The sequence below is a fragment of the Vicugna pacos genome, chromosome 11, assembly GCF_048564905.1.
Source record: "Vicugna pacos chromosome 11, VicPac4, whole genome shotgun sequence".
Lineage (NCBI taxonomy): Eukaryota > Metazoa > Chordata > Mammalia > Artiodactyla > Camelidae > Vicugna > Vicugna pacos.
The window spans coordinates 76,264,962-76,279,593 of NC_132997.1; the positions used below are offsets into that span (position 1 = coordinate 76,264,962).

Below are 14,632 nucleotides of genomic sequence, written 5' to 3' on the forward strand. Positions count from 1 at the left end.
CCATCTCCACTTTCCACACCCCTCCGTTCCCAGCTGCATTTATCAAATCCTTTTGGAGACCATTTTTCTAACTATTATAAAAATGTTATTTAGACAATGTGTGCAGGTTCTTGGGGAGCATATGGATTAGGCTGACAAAACTTACGTGGTTGGAAAATTCAAACCTCTAGGGCTATGGTATCGTGTCCTTACTTTCAAGTTGCTCTGTTCTCTGCCAGCCCCAGCTCTTCCCACCATCCTCTTCCTCTGAGCCTCTCATCACTCCTCTAGTCAGAGATGAGACCTGAGGCCTCTTCTCTGTTCAGATGTGGGCTGCAACCTCCATGTAAAGAATGTTGGGTCCTGGCCATGAAGGAAGAGGTCCAGCATATGTGACGTGATTGCATGACTGGTTCTTTACTTTTTTGGCTCCAGATATTTTACGTGGCCACTTCTCGCCAGCTGAGACGACTGGACTCTGTCACAAGGTCCCCAATCTACTCTCACTTCAGTGAGACGGTATCTGGTTTGTCTGTTATCCGTGCCTTTGAGCACCAGCAGCGATTTCTAAAACACAATGAGATGTCAATTGACACCAACCAAAAATGTGTCTTTTCCTGGATCACCTCCAACAGGTGAGGCTGCCCTTAGGTATTCTCCCTAAATATGTATTTTGGGGTTCTGCACGTTTGATATTAGTTGTGGGCTGGCAGGCTTGGCCAGTGATGTGAAATTCACTCTGGCCAAACATGACTGTTGTGTAAGTAGAGAGAAAGCATGAGCTTTGGAGTCAGAGGCTGGGTCCCTGCGCCTGCTCTGCCACTTACAAAACTGGGCAAACTCTCTTGACCCCTTTCAGGAAGATCTCCTTTGTTTTCACAATGGCTGGAACACAACCTATCTCACAGGCTTACGGAGGAAGTCACATGCCATCTGTGAGCATTTTGTAGCCCGGGTACTGTACAAGTGCTCGGTGAACTGGACCTCCTCTGTTTGCTTCCCTGAGAACGGATGTGGGCTTCTCCCCAGGCAGGACACTCGTCATAGGGTGGTGAAAGCAGCAGAGAGGGAGGGAGGGAGGAGAGCTGGGAATTTTTAGGTCGAATCAGTGATGACAAGAAATGAAAAGCTCGCATCCTGTGAGGTGACTCCAAGAAGAGTCAGCATTCTTTATTCCTCCAGCTTTATTCACCCTGGCAAGAAGTGGCGTGTCCTTGGAGGAGGAAGGTCTTTTTCAGGAGTGAAAACTCTTGGGTGGCTTCCATTTCGTCTTGAGGTGTGAAGGGAAGGCTAATGACGCTTAGTATTATTTGGTATATGAAGAGGTCAGGAAATTGATTGTAAAGATTTTCTATTTCTTAGATACTTTCCAAGAAGGAAACAGGTATAAGTCAATTTTCTCTAGGACTCCTCCCTTTTGTGAAATATGTATCATATTTATTCGTACATATGCTAGAATTATTTGTGCAAATTTATTTAAGTACATTTTACTTAGGAAAGTCAGTTTTTATAAATTATGTCAATCTACATACTATTCAGTTCTCTACAAAGCCCTGACATATCTCCCTGTGGTCAGCTCTCACCTAATTTCCCTCTTTCTCCAGCTTCTCCCTCACTTTTTTAAGGCCATGAAATCAGATAGAGTACATTGGACCTTCCTGTGGTGTTTATTCTTTATGCCATTGTTCCCCTGCCTAATCAAACAAAATAACTTGGAACATTTGTTGAAAATGCAGATTTCTGGAACCCATCTCTTGAATCTCCTGGGGAAGAGTCCAGGAATTTTTCTGCACAAATTTGCGTATTTTTAACAATTGCCACTGGATGATTCTTATCATTTGGCAAGTTTGGGAGACACTGAACTATAGGATTCCCTTAGTGTAGCAAACTCCTCTACTATCTTTAAAATGTAATTCATTTTCTAAAACCCAACTTATGAGGCCTTAGGAAATCATGGTATAGTCAAATTGAGGCACCTCCTAAGAACACAGCCCTACCAACTCGAGCCCTCTGAGAATGTTCTGTGAACACCTAGGTTGCTGGGTAAGGTAAGGAAGTGGACACCTGTTAGTGACACCTCTTTCTCTGGTTCTGTTGCCCTGCAGGTGGCTTGCAGTTCGTCTGGAGCTGATTGGGAACCTGATCGTCTTCTTTTCATCCTTGATGATGGTTATTTATAGAAAGACCCTAGATGGGGACACTGTGGGTTTTGTTCTGTCCAATTCACTCAATGTGAGTCTGAGGTTGGGAATTTGATTGAATTAGTGCATCATTCTTAAATGGAGTCTAGAGTGTACCATGGAGTCTGGACTTGTGATTCCTTTCTAGATCCAGAGGGACCAGGGGAGACTGAGATTCAAACCCTGGCTCCATCTCTTACTAATTGTGTAACCCACAGGCACACTCCTTACCCTTTCTAAGTGGGTACCAGTGCCACCTGGGAAAATGGACATAAATTTTGTTGCCCTTGAGAGTTAAGGAAGCAATTTCATATAATTCAATTTAGTAGTTTCCTATCTCTTTGCCTGTTTGCTTGATTATAGTTAAAAGAGAATAGATGAGTTTATTTTATAATATAGAAGTAGCCAGAAAGTCTTTTGAACAAATAACTTCTGCTACCAACAGGCTCTGTATAGTGCTGTTTTCAGTAGGAGTTAATAAGGCCCAAGGTGATCATAGCCGGATACCCAGAAGGACTCTGTCATTCACCAGAATCACTGGGTTCCTTGTGCCATTGCCCTTTCATCTCCCCATCTCTAGGCTCATTATCCTAGGACGGATGAGACAAAGAATTGGACAACTATTAGATTGAACCAAACCAAAACATTCAAATATCAACAATTCATATAGTTCAGCCTACATAAAGTGGTACTCTTAGTCCCCACCCTCCTGCACTCTCCTCTCTCTAACCACCATGAGCTCAACAAAAATTCGCTGTGCATATGTGCCTGGCCTACGGGCTTTGCCTGAAAGAAGTTTGCATCTGACTTTAGACTGGCCCAGATCATGATAACTCTCTTCCTGGTGGTTAGATGTCTCTTTGTAGTGGCAGGAAGGCCCCTGGGGTTTACTGGTATAAAGGAGGACAAGGGTCCATGTGGATGTCCCACTCTGGGGGTTGTGTTCTCATCCAAGCTGCTGTTAATTGAGAGCAGACAGGAGGCAGCTTTTTGGAAGGCCTTTTCCTACCCTGTGTCTTTCCTTTTGTTTCCCCGTTGGTGGAATGCCACCCCTACCCACTAAGAGTTTTATAGGCAGGAGAGTTCAGGTCCCACCCCACCAATCACCAGCCTCAGCTTTGGCCCCAGGCCACTCCAAGTTTCCTGTGAGCACCACACAGCTGAGCACTTAATTGTCCTCCAGCCATTCCATGCGTTGGCCTCACTTCCTCCCACAAGGAGGTGCAGTTTGTCACTTACACGCTTCCTTGCCTTCTTGCAGAGTCTGGCATAGTACTGGGTACAAAGGCGGCACTAGATTGACCTTGTGGTTTGACTAGTTGAGTTGGTTTCTGAGCCTGAGATGATCTTTAGTCTTCTGGTTTTTCTGTAGATCACACAAACCCTGAACTGGCTAGTGAGGATGACGTCAGAAATAGAGACCAACATTGTGGCTGTTGAGCGAATAAATGAGTACATAAAAGTAGAAAATGAGGTAAGAAGGAATCAGAGGAACCCAGGGAAAAGGGGGAAAAATGTGATTGCTTCCAGAAAGCAACTTCACTTGTTTGGAGATAATCAAGGAGGGGTCATAGAGGTTCTCTGAAAATCTTCCTTGCTCTAACTCAAAGGACCTAACTTCTTGAAATTTAAAGTAGAAAATGGTTTGGGGGAAGTCAGGTCCTGGGATGCACCAAGTTGAAATGATGGCTTCATTCTGGAGATCCACAGAGAAACAACCTTGTGGGATAGGATTTCTTTAATTGAATCATGTGGAACCTTCTGGAAGTACTGGTCTAGCTTAGTATATTCAATGCAGATGTCCACAGGCTGGGGCACTGCTACCCTGTTCTGTGACATGAGTCCCATGGGGACTGATGAACGAGTTGTCACCATGTAAAGCACTTCTCCTCCTGTCTCCTTGCCAGGCGCCTTGGGTGACTGATAAGAGGCCTCCAGAAGGCTGGCCCAGCAAAGGGGAGATCCAGTTTAGCAACTACCAAGTACGGTATCGGCCTGAACTGGATCTGGTACTGAGAGGGATCACTTGTGAAATTAAGAGCGCAGAGAAGGTAGGTGGAGCTGAAGAAAGGCCTGGATGTGAGTCCTTGTGGACACAGAGGTGGAGAGCAGTGGACTCTGGGCTTTCATTAACCAGGTGGGAGTGAGAGGTTCAGGACACTTCCTCTGCCCTGAGGAGGTGTAGGGACACAGTGCCACCACCAGAGGGCAGGAGATCGGCACAGAATTAAACAGGTTTACGGGGGCTGTAAGGGCTTTCTTGCTCAGCCCTTCCCTGTGTCCCTGTTGGCCACCTCTTCTATGGCTGACAGGGTTCATTTCCTGTAAGGGCCACGGTGTGTAGAGGGGAAGTCAGGAGGCACCAGCCTGGGGAAGGAGCTGGGGGGGAACAGCAGTGTGGAGGTTGTCTCTGCAGAGAGAATGGCCCAGTTCTCCTGGTCTGCAAAGTCCAGCACCCCTCTATGGTGTTCTTGTTCTCTGAGGAACTGGGGTCTGATGTAGGTAGAACCAAAAAATGTCTACATCATTCTGGGTGAGGATGCTGGGTCTGGTTCTCAGCTGATGGCAGGCCTGGTCCTGCCCTTTTCCTCAAGTCTAAATAAGAATTTTTAAAAATCTATAATTTCCAAGAAGAATAATTATAACAATGGCAGCTGCTGCTGTGTCCACTTCTAACAGTCACTGTAGTTCTCAGCAAGCAATGAGTTAGGAGTTAGGATGGGAGGGACACCTTTTTCTCACATCTAGGCACTTTTTTCCCCACCAAAATCAATTTAACATCTTAGAGATGAAGTAGCCAATCACTGCCTTTTCCCACCTGTGATTGTGAATGCCCCAGGCTAACTAAATTCCCCCAAGAATTATATGGTGGACTAACACGCAGAGGAATTATATTTACAGATTGGTGTGGTGGGCAGGACAGGAGCTGGGAAATCATCCCTGACAAACAGCCTCTTCAGAATTCTGGAGGCTGCAGGTGGCCAGATCACCATTGACGGAGTAGATATTGCTTCCATTGGGCTCCACGACCTCCGGGAGAAACTGACCATCATCCCCCAGGTGAGCTCTGAAACGTGCAGTCACACACAGCTTGTTCTGCAGGAAACATGTGCATCTTCTTGATGCACATTTGTAGAGCAGTGTCATTTCCGCTGTCTATGCCAGCTACCTAAGCCAGTTTCCTAAGACACGTTGCTTCCAGAACTTAAAAGATAAGTTTTGCATTGTTTGGTAATCCATTTGTGTGACTGCCAGTATCTTACCGGTAGGTGGCAGCAACACAACAGAACTCAAACAGAGCAGATGATTATTTAGCATTTCTATAGCCCATCACAGTTGGCAGGTCCTTTGCAATCAGCATTAGCAGTTTCGCCGCTGAAGCTTGAAACCATTAAGCTTTATACTCCCCATTTGATGTGGTTAAAAGAGAGGGGAGGGAATTGGCGGCAGGTTTTTGCCAGCAAGTGGAAAGGTTTGTGCATCAGCAAGAAAGGCTTCCCTGCAGCTTCTTCTCTGGACCCTCCCAAACCAGGACTGCTCTGGGGTGTGTGGGTCCTCATGAGAACCTGGCCTGCTCTGCTCGCTGCAGCAGGTCTCTGGGCTGGCTTTGGCTCGTCTGGTGTTTGCTGCCTTTTGATACACTCCTTTCTCCAGCCTCTTTAGAAGCATAATAGATTGTTCTCCTGTGATTATTACCATCCTTCCGTCTCCACACCATGAGTTTTCATTTGAGGGTGTGGGACATTCCTCTTACCTTCTTAACAGATGCTGAGGCAAATCTGGAAATCCATAAATGAATCTCACAAAAACACCAAGGCCTCCTCTCATTGCTGTGTTTAGCTCCCCATGTTTAGCTGGATGCCTCCAGCAGGGAAACCGTGCGGAAGCTTGACAACTAAACAGCGTTCCATCTTAGACCAGTCCTGCCACTTTCTTGGCCACAACGAGCTACTGGTTCCTTTTCCAACGTTAGCCCCAGTGACCCCCCCCCCCCTTGTCCCTTGACTTGCAGGATCCCATCCTGTTCTCTGGGAGCCTGAGGATGAATCTAGACCCTTTCAACAACTACTCAGATGAGGAGATTTGGAAGGCCTTGGAGCTGGCTCACCTCAAATCCTTTGTGGCTGGCCTGCAACTTGGCTTGTCCCACGAAGTGACAGAGGGTGGTGACAACCTGAGGTAATGGTTCATAACCCTCTTCCCCACAGGCCGTGGAGGCGGCGAGACCACGCCTCTCATTACTCATGCAACATGGTGCCTGGGCATCAAAGAATTTTCACTCCCAGGTCTAATTCCCACTTAATGCTTAAAACGAACCCACTGTGAAGATTAAAATAGATGTGAATGTGCTTCAAAACTCTTGAAAACCTTTGTTAGTCAACAAACCCTTACAAGACATTACAAACGTGAGCTTCCAAATCCCATGTAGTGAGGTTCTCAGCTGCACTCTGCCATCAGGCTGGAAACCTGGTCCAGCCCCAGAGAGTCTGATTTCATTGGTCTGAGGCAGTGACTGGACAGAGGCATTCCAAAGGATCCCCAGGGGGTTGTACAGGCACCCCAGTTTGAGAAGCCCTCCCTGATCTAAGGGGCATGTGGGTGATGGAGGTGTGGTCTGCAGGGTCCTTGGGCAATGCTGAAACACCATAAACTAGCACAAAGACTCAGCCCTTTTTAACTTTTCAAAGCGTTTCTACATACGTTGAACTTCACGCTTCCTGTCGGTTAACAAGTTGACTTGGCATTTTCTATACAACAATCTGTTTTTTCCCTCCATACACTGAAGGTCAGCTCTCAGCCAAAGCCAGTGGCTCAGGGGCGGTCTCACTGCGGCCCTGGGTGCCTTCAGTAATGGGCAGGGCAAGGACCATTAGCAGTTGGAGCTCAGAGAAGGAGGGCGGGCTTGGTAGCTCAAATTAATGGACCAGCTGCTCTGGCTTCACCTGGGAACTCAGGCTTTAGTCGTACTATTTGGAATCCGCACTTTAGCAAGAGTCCTAAGTGATTTCTGTGCACATTATAGCACGAGAAGCTCTGCCTAGAAGGGTGATTCTTAAGTAGGCTGCACATGAATCACTCGGGATACTTAAAATGTCCCAGTGCCCAGGCTGTACCCTAGACTGGTTGAATCAGGGCCTCAGGTGATTTCAGCGGGTAGCCCCAGGGATCACTTGTGAGCCTTGGTAGAGAACATCAGCAGGTTTGTTTTCCCTCAGCAACAGACCTAGGAACTAGCAGGACCGAAGTAAGTCTTTAGGACTATAAAACAGGCCATTCAGGCATTCAGGCAGTAAGTAAGTACATACTGAGCACCACTGGAGCTACAGAGGGAAATGCTGCAGACACTCTTGTGACCTCCCCACACTTAAGAGCGTGATGGGGAAAGACCCGGCTTGTGCGCCATTAAATGCTGCAGGTGTGTGGGGCCACGTGGGGTGCTCAGGCAGGATAATACAGGGGCCTTGACCCGTCTGCTTTCTAAGAACAAAACCTCTGTCCGTGCTGGGAGGCACTTACGTGGCATTACCAGCGCCTTGATTTCAGACCTTGTTTGGGAGTTCTGAAACTTCAAATTCTCTGATCAGAGTTCGGAGAGCAATCAGCTTGGGGAGAGAGCCAGCAGCTGAAAGGCAAGTTGACGCCTTGGCAACAGCCTGTTACTGTGAACGAGCCAGGTAGGAGCTGGCTACGAGTTAGGTAAATAGTTTTGCAGCGTCTCTGCTCTTACATTACAGAGAAGAACTGGAAGTTCATCTTGGGTGACTTCTCATCTCCTGCAGAAATTCTCTTACGGAGAATTATAGAGCTTTAGTCTAGCCGCCCCTGTTTAATGTGTCCCCTAACGGCCACAGCAGGAGAGAGCAATTAGCGAATTCCCGAATATCTCCTCCGTATCGCTTCCCAAAGCTTCTTTGTGTAAGAGGGCCAGCATTCGTTATTGGCTTTTAGCAAATTAAAGCTATTTGCGTTTTACAGACATACTCGAATTCCACATACATTGCGTCTCACACCAAGACATCGCGTTCATTAGATGGCTACGATCTCTAATCAAGGCAGAAGGCCTCGAACAAATAATCAGCCTTGAGACTATAATCACACGTTAAAATAACTAATGGATTTGCTAAGGCCACTAAGAAGTGCCTCTGGGCATCCTTGTGTGGCGTCACTCCATACTAATGGTGTCAAGCCAGATGTTGCTGAAGTGAACTTGGTGGCATCCATCTTATTTTGAAACTTGATGGTGTACTGAGATATTGTAGCCAAATGCAAAGCACTATTCTTGGGCTAGTGTTTTCCAACCTGGTTAAACGAAAATGTCCTGGGGTGCTTATTCACAGTGCATGTTCCTAGCTCCTCCCCATTCTGACGGAGTAGAGTGAACACTTAATATGAATTTCTAAATTAACCTGTGGTGGGTTTTCCAAGTAATTGAGAAAGTCTGGAAAACATTACTCTGCAACAATGAACAGCTGGTGGAAGAGGCGAAGGCATTCTAAAGGGGAATTCAGGAGTGAGTTCTGAAAGCCTGATCTGGAACGTGAAATCTGCCCCCTACTCCCCATCCCAGCTCATTCCTTGGTCCCTAGGGGCTAATGCTTGCTTTCTCCCATTGGCTGCAGCATAGGGCAGAGGCAGCTGCTGTGCCTGGCCAGGGCTCTGCTTCGGAAATCCAAGATTCTGATCATGGATGAGGCCACTGCTGCAGTGGATCTAGAGACCGATCAGCTCATCCAGACGACCATCCAAAATGAGTTCTCTCACTGTACGACTATCACCATTGCCCACAGGCTGCACACCATCATGGACAGTGACAAGTGAGTGGGGGGACAGCGCTTCACAGGCACACAACTTAGTCCTTTTGTTGACGTTAATAGCACCTGCCGTGAGATACCTTATAGTGGAAGGTTTAACCACCATCATTGTACTGACGAAGAAACAGAGGCTGAGAGATCTCAATTTGCCCAAAATTATACATCAAGCTAATGAAAGCCAACAGGTTTGTCGTGAGGGTAAAATGGGAACCTATGTGTAACTGTTAACCAAGTACGGGAGGTGGAGGCCAAGGCACGAGTGGTAGATAGTGAGCCATAGACCTTCCCAGCTAAACGGGGCCTCAGCTGCTCCCCCTGTAAGCGGAGCTTTCCGTTCCTTCCAACTCTGACAGATTATATTCACAATGGGGGTAACAACAGTAATCTTGAAACTAGTGAGAACAGGCTCCTTTTTTAACCAGTATATCCTTAAACAATGTGTATCCTTAAAAAAAAACTATGTAAACGGACTCAGACCGCATATATTCCTAAACCGGTCTTTTGTTCAGTATTCCGCGTGGATCTGTGCTGACGCAGGTAGCTGTGGTTCATTCGTTCTCACTGCTTAGTAGCCTGGTATGAATGAACATAGTCCTGGTTTTCCTTATAAATGCCAGGATCTGAGATTTTGCTTTCTTGTTTCAGGGTAATGGTCCTAGACCAAGGAAAGATTGTGGAGTACGGCAGCCCCGAAGAACTGCTGAAAAACCCTGGCCCCTTTTATTTGATGGCCCAAGAAGCTGGCATTGAATATACAAACAGCAGCACAGCATTCTGACAGCAAGTCCCACGGGGTAGAGAAGGGCTATTAGGATCATTGCTTATTTAATTTTATTTTTTGTGAAATATACAAAAGTATGTGTAAAATGTACGTTTTAAAGAAGGATCATGAGTGCATACCCATGTCCTCACCTCTTGAGATTTTTTAAAAATGAGGATTACTAGCTATATCAGAAACCTGATGATTTCACTTTGATCAAACCTCCTTGCTACCTACCCACCCTGCTAGAGAGAACCACCACCCTGTATTTTGTGATAAATTATTCCTTTGCTTTTTGTTTTAATTTTACCACTTTGTATGTATCCTTAAACTGTTATTTAAACTCATGCAGTGTGGCCTGACTCATCCTGCGAGTATTCTTCTATGACTTGCTTCTTTTATGCAGTATTGTAGTTGGGATTCATCCACGCTGATGCACGTAAGGAGGCCGGTTCACTCTTACTGCTCTGTGGTACAGCGGTGTGTGAATACACCACAGTTATCCATTTTATGTTGGTCAGCAGTAGGATTATTTCCAAGTCTTTTCTTTCTTTTTTTCCTGTTATGAACAATACTGCTATGAACATTCTGGTATATAACTCCTAAGATATTCATGTAAGAAAGAGTTTCCTTAGGGTTTAACGTAGGAATGGGGGGTATGCATGTGTTTAAATGCATAGAGTAGGTAATACCAATTTAAGACATTTTTGTCAATCTGATAAGTATGATAAGAGAGGAGGAAAGAAGTATACAGTATTTTCTAAGTAAAATGAGCATAAAAGAATTTTAGGAAGAAAAATTACTTAGGACTACTTTGGTTCTCACTGAATTAAAAAAATAGGCTAATATAGAGCTCCTTTCTTCAACTCTTAACAGTCATGGACTTGGCTGACATGTTGGTAATCTCTTGAATGGACAGTCATCTTGGTCCTCGCTATGACAGCCATCAGGCTATCCTGCCTGATAGCTGCGGTCACTGATTTCAGATCCACTTGTCCTGTGGACGATGGGCTCTGTCGAAGCAGCAGTCTTATTTGCTGCTCAAGCCCATGGCCACTTCTTCCTCACTGGGGAACAAAGATGGTGGTGTCCATCTGTAAAGACTTCTGGTTACACCTCTGAGCACAGATGCCTCTCCTGGTACTTGGTACTAACAAACACCCTTGCCTGCTGGCTCCTTTGCAGGTTTGCATCCATCAGCAGGTAAACTGTGAACTGGCTTGTCAGGGTTTACATTCTGGCATCATAAAGATGCCTCCTAGTTCCAGAAATATCTACCAGGCTGATACATTTATTAGTTCCAACCTGTAAACCAATTCCACCTTGGCTAGCCTTTCATTTTCCTCTATCAAAACGGCTAATTCTTCCCTGCATACTTTGCTTCAACATTAATGTTGGACAGAATCCTTTTGTTTTAGCAGGACCTAGAGTTAGGGGTATGGTATAAGGGCCAAATCTGGCCTGCTGTTTTTCTAAATAAAGTTTTATTGAAACACAACCATATTCATTTGTTTCTGTATTATCTATGTCTGCCTTTGTATTACAATGGCAGAGTTGAGGAGTTGCGACAGACTGTATGGCCTGAAATACCTATTTACCATCTGGCCTTTTATGGGTAAGGTTTGCTGATTCCTGCTCCAGAATCAACAGTGTGGCCTGGACTGGATCATATTCCCATTCTCAGAAATGCCTCAAAAATGTCCTGTGGCTCCCTACCTGTGGTAGCTAGAACAATGGTCCCTAAAGATGTCCATGTCTGAATCCTCAAACCTTGAGGATTTATCTTACATGGCAAAAGGGACTTTGTAGATTGTGATTAAGGCTACTGAGATGGGGAGATTATCCATGTGGGCCCAGTGTAATTACTAGGATCCTTCTAAGAGTCAGGAGGGCGGGTGTTGGAATGAAGATGATGAGATGACAGAAACGGACCTTTGAACATGCTAGCCTGCTAGCTTTGAAGATGGAGGAAGGGGCCACAAGCCAAGGAATACAGGCAGCTACAGAAGGTGGAAAAGGCAAGGAAACAGATTCTCCCCTGGAGCCTCCATAAGGAACCAGCCATACCGACCTTGACTTTAGCCCAGAAATTGATTTTGAACTTCTGATCCCCAGAACCGTAAGATAATAAATGTGTTGTTTTAGGCTACTGAATTATTGGTTTGTTAAAGCAGCAGTGGGAAACTAATACAACACCATAAGCCCAAGTGGCTCTGATAAAACTACCCATAGTCTCCAACTAAAGTCAGTTTAAGAAATCATTGACCTTCACTGAACCCCACTGTAGCGTGAGTTTGTAGAGGATTATGTCATCTTTTAAGCCCAGCTGTAAGTGGGTTTCAGTGCTCACGGCTGTCACCCCTTCTATCAAATTGCAAAGATCTTAATTCAGCTTAATCCTATTTGGAGGTAATCTTTGGATCTCACCTGAGAGACTGCTGGAAGGTCCTTTGTTCAAATGAATCATGGTGATTCTGACGTCAGGTGGCGGCCATGACAGATCTGGAAGCTTTCACTCTTATCTGCCCTGATCCTGGACCTGGGGAATAGTTGCCATGGGAAAGGATTAGAGCTTGACTCCTCTCAAAGTCCCGAGGATGCCCAGGCAGTGCCTGTGACATGGCTCTGCTAAGTCTGCAGACCCCCTGGTCTGCTGCTGAATCCCATGCACCTGCCTGCTCCCCCAAAGTGTTCCTGAACAAATGCATGGCTGCTGCCCTAACCAGAGTGCTCGCTCCCACCACCACACCACTACTTACCTCTGGGAAAGCACTGTCTGCTCCTTCAGGGTCACCTCTGAGCGGTGTTAAGGAAGACACCCCTATGTAGCTTGCGAAGTCTGCAATTTATTGTGGAAAACTCCCTTACTGATACATGCAAAACACTCGTGCTGATCATTACTCACAATCACAGTGAAACGAAGCAGCACAGACTAGAGACTGGAGATGATCATCCCTGTTCTGGCCTGAATGTCTGCCACACCTCGCCCAGGTGAAATGGTAAAAACTTCGACATGACGTCCTAATAGATGGGATAGTTTGGAATCCTGAGTTGTGTGTAGTGACTAGAGAGGATTTAGAAGTTAAGTATATGATGCTCAAGGTTTCCTGGTCCTCAGCCCTAAGGTTCTAGAACTGAAAACACAACTCACAGGATAACTGTGTTCTTTTAGAGCCTGTCTGTATCCCTGACCCTGAAACAAAACGCAAAGCTCCAGCTTCACAATTACAATAGCGTGACACAAAATTCAGTCTTTATTGAAACCATGTACTTTCAGAGCTCACAGTTCACAGAAGTTTGTAGGATCGTCTTATTTGTTCTCACAATAATCTGGAGGGAGGCCAGAAAACTACACGTTTCATTTGAGGACAGGGTCCCACCACCACTCCCTGTTCTCCAAGGACACTTGCAAAGAGAGCACCACTGACTACTTCCAGGCAGGAAAGGGAGAAAATTCATGACAGGAAGCAAGCAGGCAAACCGGATTTGGAAATTTTCTTCAATAACATTTTCTTCTGTTTGTGTCTGAAACATCTGACCCCTCCTCCTTCCTTGGTTTTTGTAACAGGAGTTCCGACAGTAGAAAGTTCTATTAAAAAAAAGAATTGCCTGTACAGGTGCTTCTCAAATTGAACAGGCACACAAATCAGCTGGGGACCTTGACTCAGCAGGCCTGGGATGAGGTCTGCATTCCCAGCGAGCTCCGAGGTGCTAGAGATGGACTGAAGCCCACACTTGAAGAAGCAAGACCTAGCAGAGATCGAGTGTCTAAAACAAAACTCTTCTTCTCATAAACCTGCTCCCACCCCAACGATCTCCCCTTTGTCAGTGATTCCATCATTTCTTCAACTTCCTGTTCTTCATAGGATGTTGCTGCTTTCCCATTCTGAAGCAATCTTAGGTCCAAATCAGTTATCTTCTTCCTACTTAGATTTCCTGGCCTTTGATCCAGCTTCCCTCCAAATCATTCTGCTACCATTTAATTTTCCTAAAACAGGCAATCCACCCAAGAACCCACAGGAGTCTCTTATTAGCCGACTCATCAGATCTAAGTCCCTTGCCTCGGACCTCGAGGCGCTCCAATTTGTTTGCTGTGTGCCAGGCAATGTTCTGGCACTCTCCACGTAGGAACTCACTCCCTCCTCACCACATCCCCATGAAGCAGATGGTAGTATTTTCTGTTACTTTAGACGAGGAAGCCAAGGCATGGGTTAGGCAAGTTGCCAAGGTCACAAAGCTCTTAAGTGAAGCCAGACAGTCTGGCTCCACAACAAGGTGGAAAGACTGAGCCTGACGCCCAGGTTTAAATTCAGGATCCACCGAAAACTTGATGTCAGACTTGAGCAAGTCATAATGTCACTGGACCCCATCATCCTGGTTCATAAAATGAAACAGTAGCTTCACTGGCCTATAAGCCTCTTTTCCATTCTGCCTATTACCCCACGTTTTCTATTCCTTCACAGTAGCAGGCACTTGCTTCACTGTCCCCCACACTGTCCTCAGTGCCACCTCCGCCAGTGCTCCTGCTGCTCCTCCCCCTCCCACCCTGAGCTGGGTGAGCTGCTGTGTGGCCTTGCTACTCCATCACTAGTGCATCAGTTTCCACATCTGTACTGGAAAGAAAATACTCACCTCTTAGAGTTTCCAGCTCTTCTGTTCTGCTAGGATTTTACTGTCGGAAATGGCTTAAAATGAAGAGGTCTGCAGCACGGGCGTATTTTGAGTAGGCAGTGATTCTGCTGAAATCGTATTTGACAAAGTGAATTCTGAAACTGAATTTTTTCAGTTAACCACTCTGATCTGGAATCTGAGCATCCCTGAATTGTCAAGAAGGTACCTCCAGAAACCAGAGAAGGGGGTTCAGGCTAAACATGGAGGGAAATCAAGAAAACATACTCAGG

At 45.9% G+C, this 14,632-nt stretch overlaps 1 protein-coding gene across 2 annotated transcripts in view; it reads left to right on the top strand.

Moving 5' to 3' along the window:
• Positions 1 to 11,229, top strand: part of ABCC2 (ATP binding cassette subfamily C member 2) — a 56,692-nt gene extending 45,463 nt beyond the window's left edge. For both annotated transcript variants that reach the window (XM_006210529.4, XM_015244657.3), the window contains exons 25-32: positions 415 to 614; positions 2,085 to 2,211; positions 3,532 to 3,633; positions 4,067 to 4,210; positions 5,061 to 5,219; positions 6,172 to 6,338; positions 8,780 to 8,974; positions 9,617 to 11,229. In XM_006210529.4, coding sequence (XP_006210591.2) covers positions 415 to 614; positions 2,085 to 2,211; positions 3,532 to 3,633; positions 4,067 to 4,210; positions 5,061 to 5,219; positions 6,172 to 6,338; positions 8,780 to 8,974; positions 9,617 to 9,749 — 1,227 coding nt within the window. In that variant the 3' untranslated portion in view covers positions 9,750 to 11,229. The remainder of the gene's footprint in view (positions 1 to 414; positions 615 to 2,084; positions 2,212 to 3,531; positions 3,634 to 4,066; positions 4,211 to 5,060; positions 5,220 to 6,171; positions 6,339 to 8,779; positions 8,975 to 9,616) is intronic.
• The last annotated feature ends 3,403 nt before the right edge of the window (positions 11,230 to 14,632 follow it).